Source organism: Melanotaenia boesemani, chromosome 19 (genome assembly GCF_017639745.1).
Source record: "Melanotaenia boesemani isolate fMelBoe1 chromosome 19, fMelBoe1.pri, whole genome shotgun sequence".
NCBI lineage: Eukaryota > Metazoa > Chordata > Actinopteri > Atheriniformes > Melanotaeniidae > Melanotaenia > Melanotaenia boesemani.
Genome location: NC_055700.1, coordinates 5134844 through 5153102, shown reverse-complemented (window position 1 = coordinate 5153102; position 18259 = coordinate 5134844). Strand labels below are relative to the sequence as shown.

The 18259-nt window shown below is 38.9% G+C and overlaps 1 protein-coding gene across 1 annotated transcript; it reads left to right on the top strand.

Moving 5' to 3' along the window:
- The first annotated feature begins 466 nt into the window (after window positions 1-466).
- On the top strand, window positions 467-2908 carry nkx6.1 (NK6 homeobox 1). Its single transcript, XM_041969308.1, has 3 exons — window positions 467-1323; window positions 1544-1716; window positions 2219-2908. The coding sequence occupies exons 1-3, from the start codon at window positions 762-764 to the stop codon at window positions 2462-2464; spliced, it is 981 nt and encodes a 326-aa protein (XP_041825242.1). The 5' UTR covers window positions 467-761; the 3' UTR covers window positions 2465-2908.
- Window positions 2909-18259: the final 15351 nt, after the last annotated feature.

Genomic DNA, 18259 nt, shown 5'->3' with positions numbered 1-18259 from the left:
TCTAACGTTGTTTTGCTGATCTGTTGAGAGTTTTGGGTGATTACAAATATGAAAGAAAAATAATAATAACAAATTAGGAAGACCTTTCTCAGACTTTTCTGTTGAAGAAACTTAGAAATTTTAAACATCTTGATTTCTGAAAAATTGCATTTCTTCATACTTTCAGTAAAGTCTACTTTTATTTAAAAAAAAAAGGGACCTATAGCTTTCTTGATCATCATCATCAACAACAACGTCACGTGCTTCCCTGCTGACCTCTAGATTCACTTTCTTTTCCCCTCACTCTAATCTCCGCTCCTTCCCTCGTTGATGGCTGCTCAACAAATCAGACCTGAGGAGCCAATCAGGAGGCCTCGTTAAAGCTGGACCGGCTACGTCATAGTCTGGTCGCCCAATCCGGACACAGAGTCACCCCAAGCCCCCCTGCTCTCAGTTTCCTCCTCAGAAAGTTTGGACTTGGGGCTGATAGACATCCGGAGCAGATGATCAGCTTTTATGATCTCACACAACTTGCTGGACTGATCAGATAGCGGCTCTGAGATCCGCGCCGGACCTGACCAGGATCCGGACCCGGAGTGTCTGTGGGAACTCAACTTTTTAAAGCTGCTTCCTTGGAACATTTGGGGATTTTTCTGCAGACTGACTGAGATGGGCTTTGAGTCTGAGTCGAGAGAGGAGCGGTTGCTGCTTTAGTTTGAGTCTGGACCCGAACCCCAGCAGAAACCCGCCTCAGTCCTTCAGGGTCCTCCAGAGAAGTGGTAATGTTAGCGGTGGGTCAGATGGACGGGTCCCGACAGAGCGCCTTTCTTCTCAGCACTCCACCTCTGGCAGCTCTGCACAGCATGACCGAGATGAAGACCCCGCTGTACCCGGCCTACCCGCTCTCCTCCACCTGCCCCAACTCCTCCACGTCCCCAGCAACCACTTCTCCCAACCCAGGCGGCATGGCCGTGTCCTCCCCGGGGATCAAGAGCTCCACGGGGCTGTCCTCGGGGCTCGGCTCCCCTCAGCAGTGCTCCTCTGCTACTCCTCACGGAATTAATGACATCCTGAGCCGGCCCTTGGTCTCCGCCTCCGGCACCACAGTAGCTGTGGCCGCAGCCGCCGCCTCTTCCACGGCGGGGATTCTGTCAGGACTGCCCCGGTTCAGCAATCTCAGCCCACCGCCGCCTCACGGACTTTACTTCAGCCCCAGCGCCGCGGCGGTGGCCGTGGCCCGGTACCCGAAGCCGCTGGCGGACCTGCCGGGCAGGACGCCGATCTTCTGGCCGGGAGTGATGCAGAGTCCGCACTGGAGGGACGCCAGATTTGCGTGTTCACCCCGTAAGTGTTCGCTGTCTCCAGAGAAGAAAAGCACACTTAAAAATAAATATGTATATTTCCCAAAACTAAAATAAATAGTCCAAATAAAATGCAGACATTTTGCGTCTATTCAGGAGGGTTTATTTTATTCACAAAATGTTTGTTTAAGATATCTGAAATTTTGGTTCCTCGCTGGATTTGATTTCAGATTTTTAATGTTTCTGTTTGGTTTCTCTTGCAGATCAGAACTCCGTGTTACTGGACAAAGATGGGAAAAGAAAGCACACACGACCCACGTTTTCTGGACAGCAGATTTTTGCTCTGGAAAAGACTTTTGAACAAACAAAATATCTGGCGGGACCGGAGAGAGCGCGGCTGGCCTATTCCCTGGGCATGACGGAGAGCCAAGTCAAGGTAACATTTAATAATAAACCGCAATAAATCCGCTGCGCGAAACCAATTTCCCACCATAAAGAATTTATTTTCAGTGTTTAATGTACAGAAAAAAAGCCTAATTGTAGCTGTCTAATTATTTAATTATTGGGTTATAATTGGTAAATTATAAGATTATTTTCTGGTGTAATATTTTAACATTTCCGCACCTAAAACCTTGTTTTCCATTTCAGCCCAAATGAATGCACTATTTTCCTTTTAAATTAGCCTGAAATGTCATTTAATATAAAACAGGAGGCCTTTCCATAAATTAGTCCTAATTCTGACCTGCTCTTACAATGCAGCATAATTATTTAATCAGTTTATATTTAATTTAAATATTCAGGTTGTAATAAATTGCCAATAATATTGTAGCGCTGGAGTGTTGTTTTCCCATTCCTCAAACGCATCATCACACACGATTAAAAAACACCTGAATGAACTGACCTGTTCATGTGTGTGTGTGTGTGTGTGTGTCGCTCAGGTGTGGTTTCAGAATAGACGGACTAAGTGGAGGAAGAAGCACGCGGCGGAGATGGCCACCGCCAAGAAGAAGCAGGACTCGGAGACAGAGCGGCTGAAGGGGACCTCGGAAAACGAGGACGAAGACGACGACTACAACAAACCTCTGGACCCGAACTCGGACGATGAGAAGATCACACAGCTGCTGAAGAAACACAAACCGGGCTCCGCGATGCTCGTGCACACGTCGGAGAACGACAGCTCTTAACTCCGTGGCTTTTAGTTTTTACTTCTTTATTTTTTTCCTGCGGAGGAATCTGATGACACGAACTTTGGGAGTCGTTAATGAAACTTCACTTGAGGGTCTTTTTTCTTTTGCACGACGGTGGAGGACTCACTCACAGAGAAGACCGGACTTACCTGTAAATAGAAGCGTGAGTTGTATGAATAGAAATTATCCAGCTGTGAATAATTTATGTGTAGTTTCTTTTTGTACAGAAGCGCTGCTCGCAGATCAGCCGCAAAGACAATTTATTTGTATTTAACGACAGAGGCATTTCTTTAAGAATGTGGGCAACCCCTCTGCGGGTCCCTGAACGCCTCCTGGTTCATCACATTAAGGAGGGAGGGGGATTGTGAACGCAGCAGCACCGTAAACCGGCAGAGATCCGCTCACACACTCTTTTATTTATCTGTGTGAAGTTGTGGGAGAAGCAGGTTCATGTAATGCACTTTTATTTAATAAAAACCCCTCCCATGTTGGCTTCTTTGTTTCCGCAATTAATACGCATCTTCATCAATATTAATGATTTATCCTTCTTTAATTTACCAATTCACCATATTTATTACTGGAATTGTTATGATTATATGGGACTAATGGAGCAGAAAAAATATCTGGAGGACTTTATGTAAATCTTTAATTTTCGAGGAAAATGTTTTGCTGCAATTTCTTCTAAAATGTCTGAGTAGAAACTGGAAAAAGGGGCCTAAAGAAGAAAAAGTAGAAAAAAAAAAAATACATTTACCATCAGAGAGCGGAGCTGGTTGTTGGTGTTTGTGGAGCCTCAGTTGGTCCAGTCGGCTTCCATCTCTGCAGATCTGCGCTGCTATTAAAGATAAAAACGCTCCATATTCTTATATTTTTCTTAAAATAACAGGAATTGTAAAAGCATTCCTTCTTGTTTAGTTTCTTACACTTAGAGCTCGTTTAAAGCCACAGTTCTCACTCCGCTGTGATTAAATCAGGATTTTTAACATCTAATATTCCAGCAGGTTTTTAATTTATTGTGCAAAATGTAAAAAAAAAAAAAAGTTGCGAATATATTGAGAGTAGGGTTCCCTGCTGATAACAATAACAGGCACATAGTGACATATCACTATTGATCGTGATACGTTTTAATAAAAAGAAATCATAAAGTTCACAGCTCTTATAAATGAACGATCGATCAAAAACAAATCCACTTTAATTCCGAGAAAAACCTTCATGGCGTTTTTGTCTGGAACAACATGAGCACACAGCTTCAGTTTTCCTGCACGTTTGGAAAACGTTTCACACTTTTTATGTTAAGAAGAACTGAACAAGAATAAATTGTTGTTAATTTTGTTGTCAGACCTCCCTGATACTGACCTGACTGGACGTTAGAGGAAAGATTAGTTCTGATATATTGATTCATTAAAAAAGTCATTAAAAAGGCAATAAAACATAAAATATATTTAACAAAATTCAATACATTTTGAGATATTATTATACATCGTTTTATATAATATATCAATTTAACACCATATTATTCCTTTTCAATTATTATGTAGTGAAAAAAATAGAATATTTATTAAAATATTTAAATAAAAAATTAGTTTTTGCTCTTTATTGTTTTTCTTTATTCTCTTTAATTTATCCGGATGGTTTCATCAGGATAAAAACAGTCAAATAAAATGCCTAAATATGATAATCCCAAACGAATAATTACACAAACATAAAGCAGAATTCTTGGAGTGAAGCATTGAATACACATTGTCTGGCTGGAGAAGCTGCTGCTCTTCGGCCTCCTCTTTCTCCTTCTGTTGAGAGTTTTTTAGTTTCTTTGTGGGGTTTTACTGAAATAAGTGGCTGCGTGTCACTAAACATGATTACAGTGTTGATGTGTGAAGAGGGAAAAGTCACAACAGGATGATTTCATGTGATTTGTTTAACTTTAAAAAGAGGAACCATCAGAGCTGCAGGACGTTTATCTGGGGGTCCCGCTCCCACATTTTAATCCCAATGCTCTGAGTTGGATCCTGATTTAATTTAATTAGAAGAAAATGTTCCCCATGATGTTGAAAGTGATTCGTGGCCTCCGTCCTGCTGCAGATCAGCTTGCTAACCTGTTTCATTCACCACACTTCTTCTTCTTCTTCTTCTTCTTCTTCTTCTTGTTTACATCTCTGGTTGGGCCAAAGTAATTCATCACTGCCATCTCCAGCTAGTTTCCTTCTTGGAAACAGAGATAAAGAGGTTCGTGTGTAAACACCAAAACTATATTTTTAAATATTTAATCAGAAACAGATTTGGACTCAGTTTTTCTCCAGAAACATTTAGTTTTAAATGAAAACATGACTTAAAATAGAGTTCTTTACCATTTTTATGATTATTTCTTAATTACTTAAAATGATCACCAGCCGATTTTCTGCCAATTTGTCTCCAGCTGTGACGCACTGGTTGATTTTTTATTTATTATTTTGGTTTATGCAGAAATGATGAGCCTCACATCTGTCATGGGGGGGGGGGGGGGGGGGGGGGGGGGCAACAGCACGTTTCAGCTCGGGGGCCCTCAGGAGGTTTACCCGTCTGTGATCACAGAGCGGAGGGGGTTAACCCGTCCTGCAGCTGCTGAGGTGTGACCCCTTCATCAGGTCCTGCCCCTCATGTTGGGAACCGTTTATCAACAGAAACAGAATTAAATTTAGTTTAGGAGAAGAATTAAAGATGTCTGATGGAGCTGAAGCTGTGATTCGTCCTCAGAGATGAAATTTTTTCCGTCATTTTTCAGCTTCTCACTTTTTTCTGTCCAACTAAACGAAAACCTTTGATCTTTGGATAAAAACCACCAATGAAGAAATCTAGCGAGCAAACGATGAATCAGTTAAAAAAAAAAACAGCAACAGCAGCTGTTATCTGCTGAAATTTTCCATGTTCTGATGCAGAGTTAGGATCTGAAAGGAGGAGGAACAGCTGAAACTTAGTTCATGTTGCTTGAGAAACAAGCTTCATCAAGCCACACGTCCCAAACCAAATTCCTCCTGAGCCGAAACCAGTCGTCGCTTCAGACTCTCATCAGGCCTCTTCTTTCTTCTGACATGTAGAAAATAAACACATGTAGATCCACATTAATGGAGACCACAAATCCCAGAATAACCTTCTCCATGGTGTTGGACTCATTGTAACTTTAACTAAATACATTTTACAGGTTTTATTTGATGGCTGCAGTTTAAGATTTTACTCTTTATTATTATTTATTTTATATTGTTATTGGTTGCCGTTATCTGATTGTTCTGGGTTGTTACAGGATCAATATTAGTTTCATTAATAATAATCTGGATTTCATTTGTGTAAGAAAACTTAATGTTTTCATCTTGTGTTTGCTGATAGATTTTGGAAATTCCTGGTTTGATGGATTAGATGTGGCTTCACATCACTTCCAACCAATGGAGACATTCTAATGCAGAAATAAACCAAAGTGCCATAAATTCTATTTTATTTATTTCAACAGCATTTTAGGGCCACTGGGTTTTGGATAGTCATAAATGATTTAGGGATTTTTCTTTTCTTTTTCTTTTTCTTTTTACATATTTCACATACAATATATCATTGCTTATCCATTATAAGGAAAAAAAAAAGATCCTTTAAATACATTTTTCAGAAATTCTACCTAAAAAAACAAAAAAACAAAAATCCTGCTATTCTAAATCTAATCTCACACACACACACACACACACACACACACACACACACACACACACACACACACACACACACACACACACACACACACACACATTTATATAGTTTTGTTAACACAGTGACTAATAAAGACAATCCTCCACATCATACCCGTCAGTGTCTCTAAGTTTCTGCTGGTTGAAGCTGAACCTCAGGATTTTTTTACATCCATCAGAGAAGAGGCCACAACTGCAGCTGCATCTCCGAACTTGAACCCAGGACCTTCAACAGGTGAGAAAAGATATTTTAAAAAGCAACAACTCATCAGTGGATCAAATGAAATATGTCCTGCTTCCACGATGAGGAGCTTCAGTCTTTGTTAATAATGGAAGAAATAAACTTTGAAAAATCTTCACCTGCGCTCATATTTAGAGGAAAATAGATTCAGATAAACAGAATAAAAGTTAAAATATTTTTCACTTTCTCGTCATCTAAAGTTTGACAATTATGGGAAAATAAAGGCACTGCATTATAAATGATTTATCTTTGCATGAATTTATTGATATTCATTTGTCAGTTTATTGCAAAGGTCTTGAAGCAGATATACTTCCTGGAGATACGACATAGCTGCAGTTATTTACTGAAACATCTGTAAACATAAAGAGAAACAACATGAGGTAAAAACTGTTTGTACCCATTTTTAGTCTGATCAGCTTTACTTCTCATCACAGTCTGAACCTCTTAGACGAGCTTTCTGTCCTTCTTTAACTAGTCTTCAGGATTAGTTCTCCAGTCTTCCTGAAGGACTTGTTTTTGTCTTTTGTTCCACTGATCCCACACTCCTTGAGTAATGTTGAGGTCTGGGATCTGGGGCGGATCCATCCCTCCACCAGACTTGTTACCTCTGATCTTCAGTCCAGTTTTTGTGCCATGTGACACAAAGAATAGTTTCTTGACATCCACGTTTCCATGGAAACCATTTCTGAGGAGGCTTCAGCCAACAGATGGATAAACTAAAGGTCCAGATCCATCTCTCAGGTCCTGGTTCAGGTCTTGCTGGATGTGATCCTAATTCTGCAGGACATCACTTCCATATCAGCTGTAATCGTCTTTCTGTCCAGTTTCCTCAAAAGTCTAAAGATCCAATTTAAAACTGGGTCTTTGCTAAATTGTCTGTATATGTTGGTTCATTTCTTGAGTTAGAAGCATTTTTTTCTGCTTGAATAATTCGTAGGTCAGGGTTAAGTGGTTTAACTAACAAAAAAAAACTACATTCAATGAGGGGAAATTTTGCAAGTGTAAAAAACAACAACAACAACAAACAAACAACAAAAAACAAAACAAAACAAAACAAAACAAAACAAAACAAAACAAAACAAAACAAAACAAAGCAAAACAAAACTTTGAAAGACTGAAAAACCGTTGCTCCAGATCAAATTAAAAGTTTGCAAGAGTCCAGATGCTTAATATAAATAAAATAAAGCTGGATCAGGACTTTTGCTCTGTATTTGTCTTCATCATACCTCACAATAATCCAAGCCCTCCAAAAAGGCTCCATCTTTTTTTTTAATACTTATTTTTTTCCTAATTTAATACAATTTTGGAGGCAAAAACAAATCCTGTCTCACATGAGCTTCATGGTCACTGTTTTCTGCTGTTTTGTATCTTTAAACCACTGAAATGAATCTGACAGATAATAGAAAATAAAATAAAAAATAAGTGCTGGTGTTTTACTGGAGTTAAAATAGGATCAGACTGTATCGATCCAGGGAGAATTTACAGGCTGCACAGCAGTAAATAAACTAATCAGACTGAGCTGCACCTTCAGCTTCACATTAAAGAGATGAGCACATGAATCCATCAATAATTATAATCCTATAATTTAACATTCATCTGAAAATGGACAAACCTACATAGTGATGAGTTTCCCTCTGAAGCTGCTTCTAACGTTTTAGTGGTTCAGGTGATGGTTCACGGCCATTAAACCATTAAACAGTCACATGTTAAAAAAAAAAATGGACCGTTTTCCCGCTCTTTACCCTTAAAAGTTTGACATGTGAGTGAAGGGGCTTTAAGTATATCCACCTCATGTTATGAGAATATCTTAATGGGGTGTAGATCGGGTACCCAGGTCATACCAGCATTCAAAATTATATTAATAATCATCTACTAAAACTCCAAAATGGAGGCCTATGGACAAAGATAATAAACATGAGGTACATGTTGCTTATTTTTCCCTTTAATGATAATTTAGTTTATTCTTGTCCAAAAATAATGAGTCAAATTTACACAACACAGATGAACATGTACTGAATGTCTGTATTCTGGGGAATAAGTGGAGGATAAAAAGAGTTATTATCATTATACTTGTGTTTTTTAAGCTTATACTCTATAAGTAATCAATAATAAAAAGATGTTAAATATTGATCACATTGTATCTTACCTTTAAATATGTATTACTGATTAATTCACCAGTTTCAAGGTCATTTTTGTCAGTATGTTTTATACTACCAAACAGTGAGGCAGAATCTGTGAATTTCTCCACCTCATGTTTCATCTGATTCAGACGAGGGAAACAGTGACGAATTTTATTGTATTGTAGTTTGTATTGATTTGGGGGGGTTGTGTAATGCTGATACAAGATGTGCCAGGCTGCACGGACCTCCATCATGTGTCAGAGGTGTAAATTAAAGCATCATCATTGGTCAAAATCCCCCCAACTGTTTCCTCGGCTTCAGCTAATAGGATACTATTAATGTAGCTTGAATACAGCAACAAAACATTTTATTTATTTAAACCTACATTTGTTTCTAGCATTCAAAGCATGAGAATAACTCAGTTTTTTCTCCACATTTTTAAATGAGTAGCTGATGAATTACTTATATGTTTTAGGAGTTCACACATTAAATATTTAAAAACTCTGAAAATGTTAAATTCATACCCTTTATGGACAATGTATCCTGGGAGATAAAAACTGTAAAAAGGAAATGAAAGGTCATATTTTGAAATAAAAGATGAAATTGTGTTATTTTAGCCTAGAAACATAGGAGAAATAAATATTATTCCAATGTGCACCTATCAGAGAATCACATCCTGCAAAGGGAATTTCTTCAATATGTGAATTTTGTCCTGTCAGAGCAACATCTGGAGAACCTTAATTTTAGTATTCAGGTACACTCATGCAGGGAGCTGCAGTAATAAAAAGATAACGGGGGGTGTTGTATATGCTGTCTATGCTGGCTTCACTGAGGAGGCTGGAAAAGCATCCTAAGTGAATCCTAAACCAAAGCTAACCAGGTCAGTCTGGTGCTCACAAAACAATGAAATGGAAGTAAATGTTTTAAATGTTCACCAGGAGTTTAACCCATGAAAATCTAAAGCATCATGAGGACCTTTGATACCACAAAGAATATGATTTCATACGTCTTTCATCACCACAAAATCCAAAATATAAAAGTTTGATACAAAACAAAAAGAGATTATATATGTTCAAGATCAATTTCCATGGTTTATTTAATTACTGCTACTTATTACTGGTCTGTACCTAGAGACACAAGGTACAATATGTGATGATACATCTTTGAAGTGGACCTGATATGGTATTTCCAGTCATTTAATTAATATTTGGGGTATCTCTGGATTAGCTTTGCACCTGTCGTGAATCCAAATAGGGTGTAATTATGTCACAACGAAGAAAAACTTTCTTAAGAAAACCAGAGGATTTGACTCATTAACACAAACCTCCAGTCTGGATGTTACTGCAGCTTGTAAACAGTTTAATATTTTTCTGCTCTTGAGTATGACAACACCTCAGACCCAGCTGTACATATTCCAGCCAGAATCTGATCCAGAATATGACGGTGAACAGCTCAGAGAACCACCAAAGCAAACATTACAGCAGGACGTCGCTGGTAAATCTGTTCACCCGGTGCTGCTGTGCAACAGATTAGGTTGTCTTTTAGTTCCACGCTGTATACATACGCGGTACTTTTATGTATGTTAATACGTTTAAATGTGTGAAGTGATGAAAAATGACAACTGAGACAGACTGAAAATATCTGAAAACGCAGACCTGAGGTGAAGTTGCTGATGACTTTTGTTTACAGCAAGTAGAAGCTAGTGGAGGATGTGGGGAGAGGCTGGCTGAGGTTAGTGGTCGCTGGCATCCCCATCTAGCTTGTCAGTTCATCCATTCCTTACAGCCCATGTAATCATACAATCCCAGGTTGCCATAATAGAGTGTGTGCATGAGTCGCCATTTTGGCTGTTTGCATCTACACTTTTAAGGTTTCTAACAAGTATAGCTGAAAACTTAAACTTGTCCACAACTCAGAGAAATTGAAAAGATTAAATACACGTCATCAATTCAGAATAAAACAGAAATTAAAAAGACGACAGTCTCCGATGAACTGCTGTAAACAGAACGCGGGCTCCCTTAAAATTACAAATCACTCCCATAGTTCTGTGCGTGGTGATGTTGGTGCGCATTGCAGAAGTAATTTCTTTTTATTATTATTATTATTATTTTTATTTGCAAAAAGCTCCACTTTTTAAACTGTTTACAGTGGATGATGTTGGTGCTCTAGCTGGGTTAGCGTGTGGAGAATTTAATCATAGAAAAATCCAAAAACTATGATGTGATCATGGCTGGTTGTTTAAAAAACGTCTTTAAAGCGAGAGTTTGAGACAACTGGATAACTGGAGGTCCCAAACACACTAAAACATTTACTGTATGTATGTATTTATCTTTTTTATTTTTAGCAATGTGTGAAATTTGAGGTGATGATACATTCATTCAATACTGCAGTTAAATAAGAAAACATGGAAAACAAACAGACTGATTCAATTCTTAAGTATTTAATGTGAACTTTAACTCAGAATTTAACGTGTCCTCCTCTCCAGCCTTCTCATGATGTTTGAGTATAAATGAAAAGAACAGAATCCCTTTGCCAGATTTGCAGCAGTCAGTGATTCAGGAACAGACACTGCAGGACACAGAAGCTTTGACAAAGCAGCAGCATTTAACGCTTGGCACTGAGAACAGGTTAGACTTCTGTTTGTGGACTTTGTCACCTGTTTTCTGATGAAATTTCCCAACACATGCTTGAAGTGTTTGCTCACTGATGTTAATGCAGCCTGCCTCAAATATAAAAGGTTGTGAGCTGGAGTTCATGAAAGTAGGTACAGCTGGAGCTCTGATGAATGTTTTATAGATGACAATATGGTAAATAAGATTCAGATTTAGAAACTTTTTTAATCCCAAAGGGATTCATATGTAATCAGACATACCAGTTCCTGATTGCAATTAATTCATTAGAGGAAAGTAAATAAATAGATGACTCTAAAATAAAATACATTCAAACAGCATCACTATACCAGTGACACAATGTGCAAATTAAACAAATAACTGCAGGACCCACTCGTCACATCTAAAGTGTTTTAAGACAGTTAAAATTAAAATAAAACAACGCCTGCTTAGAGGCATTGATTTATGTTTTAACATACTTATGATATCAGTAAATAAAACCAGACATTGGCTGGTTGAACTAAACTCCTGCACAGTGTTTTACAGTCGACTCTGTTTCCACAGACGCCCCACGGTTTTTGTTGCTGTGACTCATCAGCTGTAATTTGTTGACGAGATGTTTCCTCCAAACAGTGACTGATGTTTGACTGAATCAGCATTGTGAGGATCCAGGTGGAGGTAACAAGCTCCTTGTTGACTCCAGGTGGGGGAAAACATCAGTTTTATGTGTTCCAGTTGTAGCGAACATGGCCCTGGCCCTCAGGGACCCGCGGCAGCATCTGTTCACTCGCTCCCTCTGCCAGCCTTTGCAATCACTACACCTGCTGATGCAGTCCAGAAGTTTTTGGACAGTTGCACATAATTTAGACATTCAGTGAGCAATAAAATCATGTTTATCATCCTACCAGGTGCAAGTTTTAGTGCGGGGGTACTATAACTTTTAACACTGGATACACTGCATTAAATGTTGGTGGTGTGGGTCGAGTGGTTCAGATGTTGTCATCAACCAGCAACAACAACACACCAATATGATCTGATAAAGAAGAACAAGAGAAAGAAGAAAAAAGACCCTAAACTTCTCTTTTTGGCTGTTTCTGGCTGTAATACACAACAACAAGGCCAGAAACATGAGACAAAACTGCAGAAGCTTTCAGAAAAAAGTCACAAAACAAAACCCCAACAATTAAGAAAAAAATCCTCAGAAAACTGAAAAAAAGAAATGCACTATTGGAGAAATATCTCACCATTTACCAAAAGATGAATAAAATAAAATAAAATAAAATAAACGTCTAAAACTTTCAGGAAATATGACAGACAATTTTTTTATTATTCATTTATTCAGTCAGGATTTGCTGTGATTTTTATTTTTTTTTAAATATTTTTGCTCTTTTGACCTTTAACTGCTGTTGTTTTGTGTGAAAAGTCAGAATTTGTACAGGATTCCTCCATGCATTCATCCCCAGGGTTAGGGTTAGGGTTATAAACCTAGCGGAGCTCTTAGATTCAAAAGACTCTGGTCAGCCAGTCCAGACCAGAGTCCAGACTAAACATGGAGAAGCAGCATTTAGCTGTTATGCTGCAAAAAATTGGAACAAACTGCCAGTGGAGATTAAACTTTCACCAAACATAGATTTTTAAATCCAGGTTAAAAACATTTCTTTTCTCATGTGCCTGTGCATGAAATCTGCACGCTAACTTTTAACTTATCTTGCTTTTAATCATTTTAATGTAATTTAAGACTGGATTATGATTTGATTGTGATTTAGCTGTTTGTTGCTGCCTTTTACAACTTTCTAATGCTTTCTTTGCACCATCTGTAAAGCTTTTAATGCTTCATGTAAAACACTTTGAATTGTCTTGTACATGAAATATGCTATACAAATAAACTTGCCTTGCTGAGTGACAGAAGAACACGGCGGTGTTTGCAGCTACTCTGCAGATTAGACTGTTTTCAGTGGTGTTTGTACCTTGTGATAACCAAGCAGCACAAACTGAATCCAACCTGTTAGCAGCCTTTCAGCTGCAGGTCTACCTGTTGACTCCCACTAAATCTTTTCCTGTTTGCCGGTGTGACTAATGTGTCAACCGACCTTTATAAAGAGCCCATTGACGGGCTCTCAGTTGACCGTGTACTACAAGAGATTACACACAAGGACATGTGTCACGGGAGGCAGCAGCTCCCACAGACCTGAATGGGGTCTTATCTTGTTCCAAACCGCCTGCAGTCCTGTGATAAGGAGCGTCTGGGGATCTTGCATTAAGAGGAGCCACCAGGCTGCAGCAGCACTCTCAGATACCTTCTCTACCCACACATTCATGGTTGAGTGGAAACATTGTGCGTATGCAGCTCTCTCAGAGAGTGTCAGTCATTCCTGCAGCATTACGCTGCTCACTGACTGCAATAATCAGCAGCCCAGCGGGGATGGAAATAAAGTCACTGTTAATTGCTCTGTCTGCTTGAGCAACTTAATGACACCTTGTGTGAATCATTACCTGATGTGTGTGTGTGTTGAAGCAGAACAGGATGTCACCTGCTGGTTTGAACATGATCATGTGTTGAAAGAGATACCAGTGTGTATTACTGTCATCAGGAGTCCCTCAGCCCTGACTGCTAACCTGCTTCTGATATTTATTCCCAGATAATCTCTTTTAATCATGTGACACCTCTTCATATGTAAAACTGCACATTGGCTGCTTATAAACTGTAAATGTGTAAATGTTAACAGGTGTAATCCCAGTGTTTCTGTTGGCTGATGACAGATCCACCAGTTAACATAATAGTAGCAACCACACAGGTAAAAATATATTACATGATTAATATAAGTGCAACATAAACAAAGGTTATTATTCTCCCTCATATTAAGAACTACTTTCATTCCTTTCGCAGACTATTGGAAAGATCCTCTCTGTACATTTTTGACATGACATGACATGATTGACTTCTCTGATTACATCTCTTTATAAAACAGAAAAAAAAAGAATCAGATGTTATTTGTTTTTAGTTGGCCATTAACTCCTGGTACAGATCATTATCTCTCACCTCCACTGCTTAAATATTCTTTCAGGCATATCTCCAGAACCCAAGTGGTTCAGAAAGTGGGGGAACGTTTGGTGTTTCATCAACTGAAAAGGACATGTCACTCCACCACTCATTCATCTTTCTTGGCTGTAAATGTGGAAGCTGCCATATTTAGGCCACTATTTTTACTATGATGCTTCTGAATGGACAAACTTGCAGTTTATGTCACTAGATGTTATTTATCTTGAACACCCCAAAACATTAATCCAACATGTCAGATGATGCTCCTGACAAACACATTTTTCAAGAGTTGAAAACTGATACTAAATGGTTCTGTTCCTGTTATTATCTGACCTTGAGGGATTCTGACAAAATGGTGATGCAAGATGGAGAGAAAGCAGGTTGGACATGTACCATCCCAGAGTCCACACCACCCTTCCCAAAGAAAACCAAACTCATTAGATCACAGAAGAAAACAGAGGATATTTATAAGTGACACCAGAAACTCCAAAAGCTGTTAGAATATTAGTAAGAAAGTTTATTTCATTTAAAGTATGAACAAAAGAGTAATGTAAAAACATATTATTATTATTAGTAGTAGTAGTAGTAGACATTATTTTAATAAACAATGTATGATGGGTGCTTCCATGATCAAAAATGACTGAATATAATAGTTAAAACTAAAATTTCCTCAAACTCAGTTTCTTATATGTTTAAAAATGTACCAAAATAAATGGTTTGCACAAACAAAATGCTGTTAAAAAACAAACAACAGCAATCTTTACTCGTCAATGAATCTTAAAAGCTGTCTTATAGTACTCAAGGACTTATATTACAGAGAATAATCATTCTATGGTTAATAAAACAGCTTTAGATTCAAATCAAATTGTTGACAAATTTGTTGATGAGCATGTTCTAGTTTCTCAAATTCAAACAGTCACCTCCTCGGACGCTAACCAGCTGCAGAAAAAGTCATGATTGGAAAGAGTTTAGTCACCTTTAACTGTCTGAAGTATGAAGCAGAGACAAACCATTGTGATTAATTATGAGGCTGAAGTCGGTCGTGGCCTTCCTGAAGGATGGACGACGTTGAAACGCTGCCTGTTCGGAGAATGAGAGGAGGAGGAGGAGGGGCTCAGTTGGGCTAAGTAATGACAAAATGAGCACCCTCAGTAGACTCTGGCAATGAAAAACCCTGCCCTCATCACCCGAGTCTTTTGTTCGAAATTTTATTAGCACTAGCCACGCTAAAATAACCTGTTAACACGTATCATAGTGCAGCAATAATAACCTCCTCAATCATATTTTAAAAGTCACGTCAAGGCGGCCGGCTGTAATTCATCTCTATGCAAATACCTCTGTGTCAGCCCATTAGTGTGTTGCTACAGGGGTTTTATTAAAATGCATTCGGCCCCGCTCTCTTCTTACTCAGGACTAATAAAACACGAGCCCTGCTGCACAAGAATTATAGCAACTATTAGGGTAACATATGGACAGCATGCACTGTGAAAATAAAAACCAACAGATAAAGTGGCAGGGTCAGGCTGGGGAGCAAACACTTAGGAAATGGCAGTGAAGTAATAGATTGTTCTGGAGCTGGAGACCTGGAAATCAAAGCCTGATTATTCATTCATTTGGGTGGGGGCTCAATACTGCTGCACCCCCACTCACCTGCAGCTCCTCCGCCCGCTCCATCGCTGGCAGCAGTGCCATCACAGAGTGTTCCTGAGTCATAAAATGTGAGGACACTGAAAAGGTAATAAAGTGCATTAGACCCTTAATGAAATTAAAACAATGGAGATGGATTCATTCACTGATCAGCCGACGTGTACTGCACATCGAGCTGTGTACTCATTAATGCTCACAGCTGCTGCTGTGTGCTGAAGGAAGGTAGCCAGTTATGTTTTAATGACGCTTGATGACAGAAACAGTGTTCAGACAGCTGATGCAGGCAGCGCTGGTTCTTCTAACTGACAGATTCATGGTGTTATTAGACTTTTTACTTCTTTTTCTGCCTCTAATGTCATAGTATGAAACTTTTTGTTTTGGTCCTGAACCACTTTGTTGTGTCTTCATCAGATAATTTCACCCTGAAGCCAAAGATATCACAGACTGTCCTTCCCAAAACATTTCCATATGATTTATCTGCAGGCTTTGATCATGTACAAAGAATATATGACCTGTAGTCAGAAGAACAAATACATGTGGAAGGTAAAACTTTTGTCCATGATGTGGCTGTTGACCTGGAAAAAGAATGTAAAGTCCAAATTATGATCCTTTTGTGTGTTTTAGTAAAGTGTCATGCTATTGATGTCACAGCTTATAAAGGCCCATGTTTGAACACCCAGAGCTTACCCCTTCTTCCTGATGTGAAGACTTCATGGCTTGTTAAATGAAAGACTAGAGGTTAACTTCTGCTCTGATACGGAAACACATGTATGAGTTGTATTTACCTCCTGCCATCTGTAGGGTGGTAGTTTATAGTTACAAGTCATATACAGGGGCAGGGACCAAATTACACAAGGACTTTTGGGGAGCCTTACTTATAGACGTGCACCGCGACTTTGCAAGTCATGTGGACACACATATACATTAGTGTATAGTAACATGGTCAAAAACCTTCTTCTACTACTATACGCAGCTGATCCAATCAGAAAACTCTCATATAGGGATGGAAAATTCTTTTAACCACCATAAAATGAAGCATTTTAAGTGGTTGTTGTTTGGGCGACCAACAGCAAACGACAACAATGCTGCTGTCCATGGTGCTGAACGACACAGAACAGTTCATCTGCGTCTTTGGCTAATAAATTAATGAATAAAAACACAATGCTGACAAATGAATGCTGTTCTTTTTAAGAAACAGTAACCTAATAGAAAAATTTTATGTATCCTGAAAGTTGGCTATTTTAAGAGCTTCCCTTTCAAATATCAGCTGACTGTCTTCATGGAAGCTCATCTGCTTTTTAGAGGAGCCAGGCTCCTCTTGGTTCTCCTGTAATTTAAACTATGTTCAAGGGTTTAAGCAATAAGACTGTTAGTGTGACGATACTGTGGAAAATGATTACTTTGTCAACACTGTTCTCATTTGTTTCCCTTTATTTTATTATCTTCCTCACTTTTTTTTTGGACAATGGAAGGAAATCATTCATGGATGGGGAGAACACAAAGTCCACATTAAAGGCCCCAGCAAAGGTTGAACCAAGAACCTTCTTGCTGTGATGAAACTAATCCCTGATCAGTCTGTCAGGTCACCACTGCTGCTCTGCAGGTTGATTCAACCAAGATATGATTTTATTCTGTACTTTTACTTTCATGTAGAACACAGTAGAGAATTTAAAGCTCACTGAGAAATTTGACAATATGGAAATGCAGAAAAGTATCAAACTCTTTATTATCTTTATCCTCATAAGTTTGGATGTTATTTAATCTTGAAATTCGGCACAATTAGGGGCATGTCCTTTTGATTGACAGATATCCAATATCCACGGCAAGAAGGGAAAGTGCAGCACAACCAGAGTTTTTAGCCGGCTAACAGCGTGCCTTAGCTTTAGCCAGCCTACCTCCGTTAGTTGGTTAACTACCTTTAGCTCGGGGTTAGCTCGATTAGCTCTTAGCTACAGGCAGCTTGGAGTTTGATGGTTGTCAATCATCCCCGCCACCTTAAAAAGTCTCTCTCTCAGCTCCACCTCTTTGCCCATTTTGGATTTTCTGGGAATGACAACACGTATGAAGCTGCTAAGATGGCAACGGTGGGAGCCGCCGAATGAGCTTCAATTCAGATCTTCAGAAACCTACTGGTGCCGTCACAGAGGCTCCGTCCATCTTTTATATACAATCTATGGGATGGCCTCTTGGACCTGCCTGGTATGTATAACTGAATGACTGCCCCCACCTTGCCTTGTAGTCTGCTATAAATAAGAAGGGTAGGTAGAAATTATTTTCTGTCCAAATAAAAAACTTATTGGACGCTAAGCCTATGCTCGTTTTTTAAACAGTAGAGATGGGATTTATGGCTCTTTGAAGGGAGCCGGATCTTGAGGAGCCGTTCCTTTTAAAGAGCCATTCAAATGACTGGCTCGTTTTCACAATATCTTTC

Bases quoted from the DNA above. Each gene is read 5' to 3' on its own strand.
- nkx6.1 (XM_041969308.1), top strand. From the start codon at position 762: ATGTTAGCGGTGGGTCAGATGGACGGGTCCCGACAGAGCGCCTTTCTT. The intron at 1,324-1,543 runs GTAAGTGTTCGC...TTTCTCTTGCAG, and splicing joins CAGATTTGCGTGTTCACCCC to ATCAGAACTCCGTGTTACTG. The intron at 1,717-2,218 runs GTAACATTTAAT...TGTGTCGCTCAG, and splicing joins TGACGGAGAGCCAAGTCAAG to GTGTGGTTTCAGAATAGACG.